Source organism: Oxyura jamaicensis, chromosome 5, assembly GCF_011077185.1.
Source record: "Oxyura jamaicensis isolate SHBP4307 breed ruddy duck chromosome 5, BPBGC_Ojam_1.0, whole genome shotgun sequence".
Taxonomy (NCBI): Eukaryota; Metazoa; Chordata; class Aves; order Anseriformes; family Anatidae; genus Oxyura; species Oxyura jamaicensis.
The window spans coordinates 42360764-42375939 of NC_048897.1; the positions used below are offsets into that span (position 1 = coordinate 42360764).

The following is a 15176-nucleotide window of genomic DNA, read 5'->3' on the forward strand; positions in this document are numbered from 1 at the left end:
GAAGAGAAGAGAAGAGAAGAGAAGAGAAGAGAAGAGAAGAGAAGAGAGCTGCAAAAAGTTCTTGTATGTCAGTGAAAACTCTTTTTCGTTTTAGGTTGCAACCTTCCCCCTTCAGCTGAGAACCAACACCCTCCCAGTCATACAGAGATTTACTGCAGAAGGATCTGAAGATGCCTTTCAATGGGCAGTGTGATAGCCATGGTGAGACGGAGCACATTTTCACCTGTATTTTAGCTGGGTGATGTCTCACCAGTAGTTTCCACATTTCTTCCAAGTGGACAATGAAAGTAATATTTTACAATAGGAAAGCAGTGAACCTAAAAGCACTCAGCTCCTCTGTTCAGGCAGGAACTGCACAGAAGCATTTATGGTTCTGGTGCATCTTGCCCAGTTGAGCCTATCTGCTAGACCCCTCTGCTCCTGCTGTGTTAGGCAGGGATCTCAGGTTATTCACCCATGTGTGGCCCTCTGAGACCACTGCCAGGACGTGAGGGTTTTGTCATCTCCTGGGGACCGGTCTCCTTGTTGCTCTGTGGGATCTGAGCTGCCAGCATATTGCATAGCCGCACAGGAGAATTATTTTCTTGAGCAACCATAGCATCATAGAATGTAGGTTATCAGGTGATACTGAGGTAAAGGACTGTGTTAATCCCCTTGTGAATGGTAATAACCAACTTCTGTCATAGCTGAAGAAATACTTCTATTCTTCTGGTGTATTCTGGCTCACCTGTATCTCATTTCTCTTCCTTTCTGTGTGGTCTCCAGGCAGGGGTGCTTGTGCTGACCTGGGCTAAGGAGGAGCAGTTGGGAGCCCTGCATATCCAGTGTTCGTGTTCTGCAGTTGTTTGCCTTTTGTGTTTGCACTCTGCGTGTTTGTGTAACCACAGATAGCAGCTGACGTATTTACACACGTTAAAAGAGCACGTGAGCCCGCTGACAAAAAGCAGAAGTTCATGTGGAAATCAGGAGAAAACCCCAGCTTCTTCTACCTGCAACAAGAACACGGCAGGGCCCGTCCAGCTCTCCCTGCCCTTTGCCTTGCACGCGTTCTCCCTCTGCTGTTAATCTGCTCATGCCAGAATGCACCCATAGCCTGGGGCCATGCTGGGAAGGCTAGAGAGTGTTTGCAGGGAATCCGTGTTTACCAGTTTGCCAAAGCAAGGAATGGGGACACAAAGGAAGCCGAGAAGAAGGATCTGCCTCAAAGACCTGTCACCTCTGAGAAGCAGCCCATCAAAACCACTGCAGGTTTACCCTAGGAGAGGTAGTGCTCAAGTATGAACTAGACTTCCCAGGACCTAAAATACTTTTCTTTTTGCTGCAGTATTTTCAGTTATTATTCCTAAATCTTCAGTTTCAATGTGTGCTGGTAGGCTGTCTTGCTGTCACAGCTAACTGGCATTGCCCAGTTAACAGAGCAGGCAAACCGGGGACTGCAGAGATAGCCGGGGAGGTGGAAGCTCCTGCAGGACTGTCTTGCTGTGGACACATGCAAACACATTTGTGGGCAGCTCCTGGCAGGATGGAGATAAAGGCTTGCAACCTCTCAGGGGCCTCCTGCAGGCACAGTGTGGTGATGGAGATTGTGGTGATGGAAAGCCCAGCTAGCTGATGCAAAACAGTTCTTCCAGCTACTGTTGAGGAGGAGGGCACACAGTGTTTACATATCCAGAGGAGCAAATTTTGTCCTGTTTTTGTCCCTTTTTCTTTTTCTTTTTCTTTTTTTTTTTTTCTTTTTCTTTATTTTTTTCCTTTTTATTTTTCTTTTTCTTTTCTTCTTTTTTTTTCTTTTTCTTTTTTTCTTTTTTTTTCTTTTTCTTTCTTTCTTCTTCTTCTTCTTCTTCTTCTTTTTTTCTTTTCTTGGAGAGTGAACCTGTGCCTTGAGAAAACAATGACATGTTTTTAATAACTCTGGCACCAATGAGGAAAGGGTGGTGCATCTAATCTTACTCTATATTGTTTGCATTTTTGTTCAGTAAATCAGCTGAAAGAAGTAATACATTTTTTCTTTAAAGTCCCTTCCCCGCCCCTGCCAAGCAAGTGTTACTTCCTGCCCTTTTGCTCTCATGATAACGCTTCCATTTCCTGTTTTGGGTTTAAGCCTTCATGTAGGCTCCCGGGTTGTCTTCCTGCCAAATTTGTGTTCGGCCGTGTAATCAGGTGAAATACCCTGTTTGGGTGTAAGGGCACGTGCCAGATTCGAGTGTCTGTTCCTCTGGGATTACCTGACCAGGTCTTCCTCAATGGCGAGCACGTAAGTACCTGGGATCGGTGCTCTCGCTGGCAGTGAGCTCACTGAATGGGCTTTATGGGACTGGATGGAAAGGAAAGTGTGTGCCATTGTAGTGCAGGAGCTCTGCATTCTGGCTGTAACCTCACAGGCTAATTTATACTTCTGTAAAATGATAATTAAGGTCTTATGGTGATGCTACATGAATATGCATCTCCTGGCAGTGAGGGAGAAGAGAGCCACGCTCATCCCCAATCTGACACCACTGGCTCCAGAGGAGCTGTCACAGATTTATTTGCATTTCTGTGGGGACTGAAGAGAAACCAAAGCGATGCAATGCCAACTTTAATGAAAGACCTTTATGTTGATTTGCCGTATGCACGCATGAGTCTGCCTCTCCTGATTATTAGTTATGATTACAATCCTTAAAAGCCTTTGTTTAAAGTATTGTTCTACCAAAGTATGCATACGGCTGGCCAGTGAGTGAGAGATTTAGTCACGGATTTTCACTTGACAGTTTAGTCTTGGGTTTTGCATGATGTTTATTTTATGAGATTAGTTACTTCTTCTTTTTATTTCTGTAATTCAGTGGTGAAGGGAAATGGTTTATATTAATAGCAACCTGATCTAGTAAAGTTACTTTTTTACTGTTTTCGTCTGAGTGTGTGTTTAAAGATTACTTGGGTTCACTGTGTTTCCCCACGGCATTTGCTTGATACTTATTTTTAGAAACTTCTAAACATTGGCTCGACATTTATTTTTAGGAACTCCCAAAGTTTATCTTCAAGGTGGCATGCGATACCAGAAAGCAAACCGCACTTCATTGCAGAAAGAGTTGTGTGAACTGAAGCATGAAGGGAGCGGTGGAGTGGAGCTTCTCCATTAGGAGACAGCAGTGCCCCTGCCTTCTTGGACGTGGCTCTGGGCATCCGGCTGCCTCGCAGTGATGCCACTTTTCTGAATCACTACACTTCCGCTACGAAGTGCCTTCTGCACAGCAGTTATTTTGAAACTCCTTTTTTTTTAAAAAAAAAAAAAAATGTTGAGTTGAGATACTGATGACTGGAGTTCCTCTTAGAATCATGTTGTTTCTTATGGTTCAGTTTGCAGAACATACCAGAAAAGTGAGGGGTTAAAATTAAACGTAGCATCAAAATCTCAGCGCTATAAGCTAAGCAGATCTGCCAGCTTACAAGAGAATAAATTTGCAGCCAGTCCACCAGCCCTAAATCACCCCTGACTGGCAGATCTGTTATTTAAGTGTCACAGCAGACACCGAGAGGTCACAACTCTGCATGAACTTTCACAGGTGGTGCTGCAGGACCAAGCTGTTGTGCAATGACAGGGCCATGTGAAACATCCCGTCCGCTGCGTTATCTTTCTGCATGTTATTTATTTTCTACTTACATCTCCCATGATCAAGAGCACAGAGGGGTGACAGAAGAGCATCCCAGTTTCTCCGGTCATGCCAGGGTTTCCCATGTAACTCATGGGACATTCCCTTGTCACTCATCTCCCAAAGTCCTGGCGTTGCAGAGATCTGAGTGCCTCGTAGGCTGTTTTTTGGTTTCCATCTGAAGTGTCTGCGGTGGATGCCGGCAGTGGTTACTGGAGATGGCAATTCCCATGGGGTATGCCAGTAGAGAAAGGGGGAATTTGAAATGAATGTCTTCATTGCTAGCAGAAGGAAGAGTAGTTCTTAAATAATACTCCTTGTGGAAGCAAGTGCTGGTGTTCTTATTCTTGATAATGCTGTAGGTACCATTATATCAATTTCCTGCTCTCTAAAATATGTATTTATCTCCCAGGCATGTCATGACTCACTATTTAGTGTCCTTTTGAGAGCTGCTTGTGAAGGAGGCTTTGTAAATGCTCAATTTTCTTGTAATTATTTAATACTAAACTATTTAGATGTTGGAGATTAACAGTGGAGAAAGGTGATGGCTAGGCACCTGCAGCAGATGCTCAGAGCAAACAGCTTATCTCCTTCTGGTGATATAGCCACGGTACCAAAGGCAGGTCTTCCACATGCAAGCTGAGCAGGAGACAAAAAATCAGCAGCTCCTGTGGGAACTGGACTTTGCCTGGGGCTGGTCAGGGCAAGGGCTGCATTGCCAGGGAGGTCTCGGCACCGGCAGGCAGCCAGGGGAGAATGGAACTGAGGGCTCCTGACTGCTGGGTCTGTGGGTTCGTTTTTCAGGGGGTCCCAGGAAATGAGACTCAGAAAAGCAGTTGTCAAACCGCCCCTCCATCACCCACACCGTGTTATATATGGAACTGGGACTGCTATTTATCTAAATGCCTGCTAGAAAATATTCAGACATCTGCATGTCACTGTGGATCCAAACCGCCTCTGTACGTGAAGTCCCTCTGGGTTGGTGCCGTCCTTCAGTGTGATCAGTGGCTGAGTGCTCCTGGTTCACTGTCAGGTTTTGCTGTGTTGCTGAGGAAATAAATGTGTTCCTCACTGCTCCGGGACAGAGGTGGGATGAAGGATGGTGACATAGGGTGTCCTGCGGGTTTGGTAGCAGAGAGAAGCAAACTTGGAAAAGGAGGTCCCAAATGGACTGACAAGAGTGACTGACGTGGTGTTGCAGAAATGGGGGTCCCAACGAGAAATGGGGTCACAGGCAGAGCCAGCAGTGAATCTGTGGTGGGAGGGCTGGAGAGCCACTACGGCAGGTTTTAGCTGCAGTGAGCTCAGACCTCAGGTAGTGGTGTGTATGAGCCTGAGTGACCTGACTGGCTGGTGTTGAGAGAGTCTCCTGTGTTTTTTGTTCTCTAAATCCGGTCACTAGACAGAAATGCCCACCCGTTTCTACAAAGATACCTGCTCAAACGCTTTCCCTGCTTCCAAACCATTATTATATTTGTTGCAGTGAAATCAATTAAAGGCTGTTCTGCAAATAAGTCCAGCAGAGTTTGCAGCACACTTTAAATGCTGCAGGACCCAGACTTGTTGCTTGTTAATTCTGAGGTTAACAGATACTTATCACACAGACCGCAGGTCTCCGTGTACAGGATTTTTTATTTAAGTTAGCTATTTTAAAGCTAACATTGAGATATTTCTGTCAGCTTCTTAAATCAGCACCAGCATCTGTTTCTTGCGTGTTAAGTTTAACCACACGACTCTAACTTTCTGTAGTCGGACTCAGTGGACGAGTGAGAGGTGTTAAAGGGCTTGTGAGTCACCTCGCATGTTTTGTGTGCTGAGGTTTTGTGAGGTAGGACAAGGCCTGGGCAAAGCAATATGAACAATTCCTGGCACCAGTAAGGATGAATAGATCGGTCCAGGATAATTTTAAATGATTAATTATTTAAAGGAGAGGGGGTGGGTGGGATTGGATGGGAAATGGAAATTAAAAATAAGGTAAGTGATTGCAGAAGTATCTGTTTGCATTTCCTAAGAATATCAGAAGACAGCTTGTTTGGAAGAGAGAGAACTTGAGCAGCTTGAAAGATGGTAGGTTGGTAATAGGTTCAAAGCGTCATTGCTTGATTTCTATTAGGGGAGCTTTCTATTAGGGGAGCTTTCACAGCTTATGCCAAGTGAATTTCTGCCCCAAGGAAACAGTTCTTCTATAAATATAAAGAATAGCAGGAGTCTTCTGGTCCAGCCAGCATGCTGGAGGAGAGCCCACAGAATTGGGTGTTAAACCCTGAATTTGGTTAGTTGCCATCAGTTTATTACACTTTTTTTGAGAGCATGATTTAGTGATCCTCCAAAAGTTGTCCTGTGTTGCCATGGCTCTAGAAGAGGGTGTTTTAAACCCTCCTGGACAGGTGACCTGCCAGGGTTCAGGGTAGGGCTGGGGCAACCTCCTGCAATGGTGGTCTCTCCCCGGATCATGGGTCAGAGGTGGGCACAACAGCTCAGGACCACTCTGTGCACAAGTTGTATCCACAAGAGGATGCCTTGTAAGCAGAGGTGGTCAACGAAGCAGCAGTGCAGCTTGGACTCTCAGTTTTTTTTCAGTCTGGGACGGCAGAGAGAAGTGCTGGAGACCCTTCAGAGCCCCTTCTGAAGACTTGCTGTCAACCATTTTGGTTTACTCCCTTTTTCCTGTTTATGGTGATTCGTTTTGCTTCAGTTCTGACCTTTTTGATTTTATATTTGAATAGCCTGCTGGCCTAGGCAAAGTGAAGACTTTTCCTCCAGCTGTGGCTCCCCCACTCCCAACTTGCACAGTCATTTCTGTCATTTTGTTCCCCACTATTTTTCCTCTTCCTGTTCAATTACTTAAAGTCAGCCAGGTTATGGCAAGAAGCTCCATTAAGGATAATTCACAAAAATGCAGATATTTTCCCCAAGTCTTATCCGTACTCCTTTGTGGTTCTTTTTGGCTACTATTCCTTGTTAATGTTAAATTTACTAAAACCGAGGAAGAAGAGGGCTATACTTTTCAAGTTCAGCACAGATGGAAGAGGAGAAATATTTGTGGACAAAGCCACCTCCATTGCAATACTGGCTTGGGGTGCAGCCTCCTAGAGCTACCCCTAACTGCTCTCAAATGTCTGTGTGCCTTGAATGGTAGTTTAAAGCTGGAGGTGACTCATTTGGGGACTGCTGCTGACCCTAACTAGTAAAGCAAAGAGGATACCGCAAATCTGCATTGCCAGTCCAAGCATGCTACACGATGCAACTTTTACCCTTTTTACACGTAATTGCCTATGGCAGAAACCCAGATGGCTGAGTCTGCTTGCATGTTGATGTAACATAAAAAATCAATAGGAGAATTTGTAATATTTGGAATGGTATGTGAAATTTGATGAATCATTTGCAACACATCAATTTTTTGGTAACTTATGTGTATTCTTAGGAAAATAAGGCGAGTTCTAGAAGCTACAGTCGTGACTTGGTGTATAAATGCTGATACATGCCAGACACTTCTCATAGAGAAGGAATTTGACTATGTACAACAGTATGTCTAAAACCCTATTTATTACTTGTTATGTGTAGCTGACATAAGTATCAGTGGTATCACAAAAATAACAGATTTTTTTTTGCTTGAGCTTTGTGAAACCAATGTTACTTGGTTTACGTTTAAAATAATGCAGTCCACAGAGTGCAATACAGAGGTTCTCACTGACCCTTATAAGAGTTGGGCTGAACATTTTCTGGATGGTTTTCAGGGAAGCCCCTTAAAGCAGCAGTGGGACAATTGTGTTTTTTTGTGGGGAAGATGAGACTTCAGGCATAAAGAGTTACACCTCCATTTAGGGTGAGACAGCAAGCTAGCAATGGGTCCCCGGAGGCATTTTAGGTTTTGAAAGATTGATGAAGTGCTTTGCAGGAAAGGATTCCCCTTGTGCTGTGCTTGTTTTATGTACCTTTCTGTTATTTCACTGGAGGCCAGATAACAGGCTTAATCCTGTTGCCATTTAAATGAATGATGAAAAACGTCCATTGACTGCAGGGAGAGCAGAAATTGAGCTTGATGTGTTGCTTTATGTTACAGTAACAATTAGTTGTCATGCATTAAATATTTCTCCTGGGGTCTGTATTTCCCTCATGGGGTTTAGAGGGTGTTTTTGCTGCCGTTCTTAATGGCAGCAAACTCTGAAGGCAAAGTTGCTGCACGTGTTGGAATATTGGTATGGCGTGACAAATAATGCCACAGTAAGGCCCTCACGTCTGTAGGGTTAGGTGCATTTTCTGTAAGTATGGATAATTCAATTAATTTATGGCAATAAAGCTGCCAAGGAGTCCTTGGCAATTGTGGGTTCCAAAGTTCACATGCAGGCACCACAGGGTCCCAGACTTGCTCTGATCAAACCAGTGGCATGCTCTTGCTTACTTTAGTACAGCCTTGTAGCGACCAGCAAGGCTTGAGGAGAAGGATCTGGTGCCATGCCTCCTGAGAGTCACCCTCTGGGGACAGAGATTTTAGGGAGCCTGCAGGCTCCCTGGGCAGGGCCTTGTCATGGCCCTGGGCCCTGGTGCTCTCCACTGCCTCTGGAGCTGGTGGTGGCATGAGCCCCCCTGTAGCACAGACCGGTGGGCACCATCTAGCCACAGTACCATACTGGATATTATTTTTAGCCATTCCACTTCCACAGGGCAAAGATAATCCAGTGTACTTGCCTATGTGCTGTTTCATTTCTCTCTCTTCCTCCCCACCTGTGGCACCGAGGCAGAATGCCATTTCTGCCTCTCTGAGGCTCTTGCACCAGTTGGAGGATTAGGCAGGCTGCAGCAAGTTCAAATCCCAGCTGGTAGTGTCAGATGTGTGGAGAAGCTGCCACATGACGTTCGTTTACCTTTAAAAAAGTGATGTTGAGGTATTTGCTGGGTAAGTACACCAGTGAAGGTGCAGATCTCCAGGCATCTCACACAGCACAGCATCAGCAAATGGTGGATGAGCTGGTTCTTATAAGTCTGAAGAATCAAAACATAATGTTTAGTCTTGCGGATCTGAATATGTTACAGACCACTGCTGTTCCCATGTTTTTACATCATAAAAGTACACTTTGGTCTGAATGTTCTTAGCTTGGTCTTTCTGGAGATGTCTGCCAGCGTCATTGCTCCCTCTGTAAACCCTGTGAAGAGTTTTCAGGCTCTTGCCCACAACCTGGAGGAGGTCTGTGAGCTGCTTGGAGGCTGTGAGAAGTGACTAGTGCAACGAGCCAAATGTCAGTGGGCTTTAGTTCACACTGGGGTATGCGTCTGCCTTGGGAATCTTTCTGAGAGCCATGGATCAGAAAAGATTGAAAATTGCTGCTGTTATCTACCCAGATCCTCTTAATACTTAGCGTGCTCCTTTTCATTAAAATGATGACAGTGGTGGGGTTGAATAAGGTTGGGTTTGCAACACTTGCTATGATTTACAAGTGGTGTCACTTGGCGAGGTGGCAGGGCAGTAATATGGTTCAGTACCACCCGAGAGCTTCTCCTGTGTTCATCTGACTGAAACCGAGGCATTGCTGAGAGAAAATTAAGAGAAAGAACTGTATGCAAGAGGGGGAAAAAGGGATTTGTGTGCAAAGTGGATTACCACTTGATACTGCATTGCTGAAAAGTATTTAATACAGCTTGGACTGAAGATGGGGGAGGTATGCATTAATATATATATTTCTGAAGTAAATAGGACAGCCACAAACTTAAAATATTTGCAGGTTGTAAATCCTAAGAGCTTTATTTGGCCTAACATGCATCTGTTGAAAAACCCTGTTATGTTCAAATATCTCAATTCTCCAAAATTTGGAGGGCTCATTTTTACTTTGTGTAAGGAATTCTTATTTTCTCTGTTATGAGAAAAGTGGCTGGGATTTTCAGAGAGCAGGAATTAAAATCCTGACTGCCGTTCCAAAAATGCCACCAGTGGTGGCTGTAAAGCGCTACAACCTGTATTGAGTTGTCACCTCGGCAGTATGTGCCAGTAGTATTTCTTTCATGTGAAAAGTGCACTTCAGCATTGATCTAGTATATATGTATTAGTCACTAGTGCACAAGCAAGAGGTAAAGAAATGATGAATTTCTGTGAGGCCACAGAACAAAAATACCTATATACTAATGTTCTATTAATAGTGGTTATCTGCGTAAACCCTGAAATGAAGAAATCTGTGGAGTCGGCTTCCCATTTTCTTTGCTGTCAGGGTGAAGGCACCTGTGTGTTTTACACCGCATGGTCTGGGATGTCTGAGTGCGTCACCAGGGCTGAGCATTAGGCATTAGCTGGATTAACGTAATTGATTTCTTCAGTTTACCGAACGTGGCTTTTGGTTCAAGGTCTGCTTGCTTCCAGTTTTAAATGTGTAACTCAGCTTTGCATGTCATGTTTATTTTGTCAAGAAGCTGTAAAATATTAGTCAGTTTTCATGCAAATGTGAATGGCTTCGCTTGCCAATAGGTACATAAAATAAATAGAGCATTCATACTCTTGGATAGTTTTCATAAAATGTGTGCACTACCAGTTATTCCTCGGGGCATAATATTTCTATATAAAATAGATTATCAGTTCAGCAGCATACTGAATTTTTTTAAGTGCAAGCACATGCGTGCAAGCTTTAATAGGCAGATTATATTCAAAGGATTAGCAGATTTGTTATAAAACATACATTTTAAGTGGTTCTGATAATTTCTGTTGTTTTCTTTGAGGTGTTTTCGGTAGTAAACAATGAATTCACTGTTTTTTCCTCTTAATTTGTTGTTTTTTTCTTTCCAGTGAACAGAGTATTTGCCAAGCTCGGGCTTCAGTTATGGTCTATGACGATACCAGTAAGAAATGGGTGCCAATCAAACCTGGACAGCAGGGTTTCAGCAGAATCAACATATACCACAACACGGCCACTAACACCTTCAGGGTAGTTGGAGTTAAACTGCAAGATCAACAAGTGAGTAACTGCATAAAATTTCCTGTAAATGAACCTTTGGTCTTTTTAGATACCATCAGTTCTGTATTCGGTGAAGTCTAGCGACATTTCCTGCTCCCTGCAAGATGTCTGTGAGTTCATTTACTCCACACATTCAGATTTTGTACAATTTTGTGGGGCACTGAATGTGTCATGATTTATTACTGTTTATTTGCAAAATGAACTTTTGGTGAATGTGAGAGATTTAATGTTGTATTTCCCCCCTATGTTTTTGCTCGTGAAATGAATTTCATATCATTCTGCAGGTGTTGTTCACAGCTCCCCCAAAGTTACTTTTGGCTCACTTTTAGTGCTAGATACACAAAAGAAAAGCAGTATCACCTTGCACTGCTGTGCATGGGTGTCTCATAAAGCATGCTTGCTGCATTGCTGTGATAAGCAATTAGTTCCTCATAACATCCTCATCACATTTTGAAGTCCTAGATGCACCCTGTGACCTGATTTATGGCAGGCTAAGCCCACAGGGCCTCCCTGGGTATTAAGGGAGATACATGGGATTTAGATAAGCAGAAGTGGGATCAGAGCCTCCTCGGCCACTGCAGCCCAGTGACCGCCTTGCTCTTGGGTGCACCAGTCTGTGCATGCCATCAGCAGCAAGAAACCTCATGTCTATACCCAAAATAACAAAAATATGCTTGTGTAGAGTAGCGGTGCTATCCTGTAGTCCTGTGGTTGTAATTTCAGAGCAGAAGTTTGAGAGTTGGGGACTTCCCCCATTGTGACACCATGGGGATGGCTCAGCGGCAGCAGCTGAGTCTGCCCTGGCAGCCCTCCTCCCATGCTTGCCTTGTGCCATCATGCTGGCGGGAGGCTCAGAAAAAAGTGTGCGAGGGGTTTCCTGGCAGGTTAGAGAGTGGCAGAGCCCTGTGGGAAAGCGTGGTGAGCACCTCACCTTGTGTAAGGTGGTCAAAGGGCTCCTATGGCAGAGAGAGTCAGGTCTGGGAGCAGGAGCAGAGCACCACCACCTCCCAGCTGCCAAAATGTTAAACTGCGCAATCTGTTCATGGAATAGGATGTTTTCTTTATTTATTTTTTTATTTAGCACATTGGTTTTCAGCTCCTTACAGCACACTTTGGAAACATCTGCAACACGTTTGCCTCAGTTTTTATCCTTCTCAGTAGAGCAAAAGCAATATAGTAATGGAGCTTCATTTTAAAAATAGAAATTTTTTTGAAAATGAATGAAATACAGTGGCTGCTTAGTCACTTGTGAGAATCAGTATTGCTCTGGAACAGGCTGTGCTAGTTATTTTGTGTAGCCAGCTAGTGAATGTAAATGATACTCATGTGAGACAATCTAAGATGCATCTGAATAGCCAGTACAAACCAAGCAAAAGTCATAATGTCTACATATATATGTATGGAACACTTTATATGTGTACCAGAGGTCTGTCTTAATCAGATATACAATTTATAGTGTAGGTTATATTTAAAATTCAAATCTTGATCTGTATATTAAACGTTTTATATTAACTGTAATGTTCTATTTGCTTGCAAAAGTTCCTTCTTATAAAAAGGCTGCATACTATCTGAAAATCATCTCAGTTCAGAAGGAAACAGTTATAAAAAATATTTTTCTAGAGTTTGAAGACTAAAAATGCTCCCTCAAACAAACAAAAAAGTACAGGTTGCTTTAGTCAGTTAAAACTGTCTAAAAGCAAATACCTTAAACATGATTGCAAAAATCTAGTATCATGAAGACAGCAAATGTTCTGAAAGTCTTAGATTCAGAATTTGATATATTTTATGTGAATCTCACATGGAGCAATAAGCTTGCAAGGCTTGCTAGGTATTTCCATTTAATGAGAGCAAAAGTGAATTTCAGTTAAAATAATTCTCTGTACAAGCCATTTCATGCTTGCTCTCAGGTTGTGCTAAGTCACATTGAAAATGAGATTTTATTACAAGGTGCTGTTTTTCAAGGAAAGCCATATTTTTCTGAAAAGGACCAATCTTCAGCTAATACGGGATTTCGCATATAATGAAGCTAATGAAGCTACACAGATTTCCAGGAGTTGAGAAACTAGTTTAAAATATGTAATGCAATAATACCATGTAGGAACAATTTTAAGTTTTATTGCATACTGTTTGGCAAGGCACAGAGTAGAGTAATCTTCATGATTTCACCCGTGCCTGTCTTTAATGTTTCCCTTTTAATTTTTGTTGTTTTTACATTACATCTTTAATATGCTCTTTAATTTTCATCCTCTTATTATTTTTTTCATGGATCTCCTGTAGGCTTTTTTTGTCATTTAAAAAAAAAATATTTTCTGTTTCTTAGCCCTTTTCTGGGGCACATGTTAGAGTTTATGATGCTCCCTCCCCATTCTGTTTACCTTGTCAGTGTATATTTTGCTTTCCGGCTGGTGGTGTCTATAAAGGTGACCACAGCGAGATACGTTTTTTAGAATGGCAGAACATCAGTGTCATTCTCACCATGGGGAAGTGGTCATCAGACCACTCGTTCCCCTCGTGTGTTGGGATGACGTGCTCGCCGCGTGCTTGCACGCAGCAGCACTTAGCTGCAGACCGGCAGTCAGTGAATTCCCCTTTCTGCTCCACACAGATGAGCACATTTGCATAGGCTCACACTGGCATGAGCAGTAATCTTCAGAAAAAACAGAAGTAGCTTTTTGAAGCTTTGGAGTTGCCACAGAGGCCAGAACTGTTTGTTTTGAAGCTGCAGCCAGGTCGGTATTGCAGTCACTTGACATCACAAGTTTTAATGTCTCTGCAACCTTCGTTTTCTCTTAGCGTGTAGCCCAACAGAGTCACAAGCAAACAATTTGCTGCAACTTGCAGCTTGCCAGCTGTAATTGTAACCTAGCCTCTTACAAAGGTGAAGTGTGTTAGCTTCAGTCAGTGTGCAAGGCTTTCAGAAAGATAAGAAGATAGAGCTGGTCCATCTCCATGGCCCAGCGGACAAGCAGGAGCTTCCCCGTGCACGGTCATGATCAGCTGAGGGTTTGAAATGGTGATTTGACATCAAGGGATTTCAGCTCAGCATGATCTCATTGCTGAAACACATGTGCTGAACGCATAGGTGGGGAGAAGGGTGTAAGGCAAACGTGAATCATGTCTCCTGAGGGCTTTGTGTATTGATGTGGCTAAGAAACGAATGTAAAAACAGGGCCTTGGGGAAGGTGGGACTTTTTAAACTTGAGCCTAAGCCAAACCTGAAATGGGACAGCATTCTTGTGATATAAATTAAACCACATTTTTTTTTTGAAAAAACAAGAACTAATTAATTACCTCGGTAACTTGCTGAAGCCAGTCAGGCTTGGGCCTGCTTGCAGAAACAGAGAATCTGGCCTCAGCTGTAGCAGTTGTTAGCTGCTGCACCATGGTCCCTGTGTTTCAGCAAACACACGTCTGCTGCCCATGGGAGGGAGGAGTTAGCACTGAGAGCACCGCAGGATCCACGCTGATAACAAACTTCTGGAGCATTTCTTGCTCTGGAAAAACAAGCAAATGTCTTTTTCTGTCTTGATAAAGAAGAGTATGGGCTGTAAGACCTGTGCAGGACCTCTGACCTTGTGGTTATGGTCACACAACCAAGATCCATCGTGACATGGAATCCTGAGGCACCCTTGCTCCCTTCTAGCCCTATTAATGTGAATTCTGTGAGACATCACCATCATCACTGCTGATAATTTGGTAGCCCACAGACTACAGTCAAAGGGAAGACTTCTCAATTATAATTTTTTTTATAGATCCATGCCTACCCCAGAACGTTTACACTTGAAACTGAAGCAAAGTTATGAGGGAGAGTACCAGATAGAAGTGAGGCAAACGTTTTGTTTAACATTAAAGTGATGGGAATATTGAAAGGCATCACTGTATTAATATTATGAACAATTGGTCTGTGAAACTCATTGCCATACAGTATAATTGAAATCCAGAATTAAATAAAATTAAAAACAATGCAGATATTTATATCAGTAACAAGACTGTTTTATTTCAGGATAGAAAATATTAAAATGGGTTGGAAAAGAAAAAAAATAGCCATATAGAGTGCCATGTTTCAGCTTTTAAGACAAACTCTGAAGAGTTACAGGAAGACCTATTTGTTATTGACAAATCCATTATTTCTTTCTGCAAGATTTCCAATAAGTTTCCCCAATTCAACTATTATAGACTAAAATTGAAGATGGAGACTAGGCAAGATGAGCTACTGACCTGCTTAGCATGGCAGATACTATTTTACTGACATACCGAGCTTTAGAGTAAAGTTCCCGTAGAAATACCTGTACAAAACCTCCTGTACACCAAAGAGTGGGACCTTCTTTATTTTAATTACAGCTCCAAGACACACACTTACCATTGTGTGCCTTGAGGAGTCTCAGCACCATCTGTACAGGTTGACCTCTGTGCACTCATTTTTAACAACGGCAGGAGAATCTATCCTCTTTTTCCTGTTCTATAGGAACATTTATCAGAGGAGATAAAATGAAATTCAGGTTGGTTTATATGTCGCTCCCCACTTCAGTCTACGTTTTGAGTTTGAAGACAAGGTTTTACATGTGTTCATCTAAGCATCCTGATGATTTATGAAGGTCAACGTTTAAATTCT

General features: G+C 43.0%; 1 protein-coding gene across 1 annotated transcript in view; it reads left to right on the plus strand.

Annotated features, from left to right (window-relative positions):
• Window positions 1-15176, plus strand: part of EVL (Enah/Vasp-like) — a 141946-nt gene that overhangs the window by 64319 nt on the left and 62451 nt on the right. Inside the window, 1 exon segment of the mRNA XM_035328304.1 lies at window positions 10396-10564. Coding sequence (XP_035184195.1) covers window positions 10396-10564 — 169 coding nt within the window.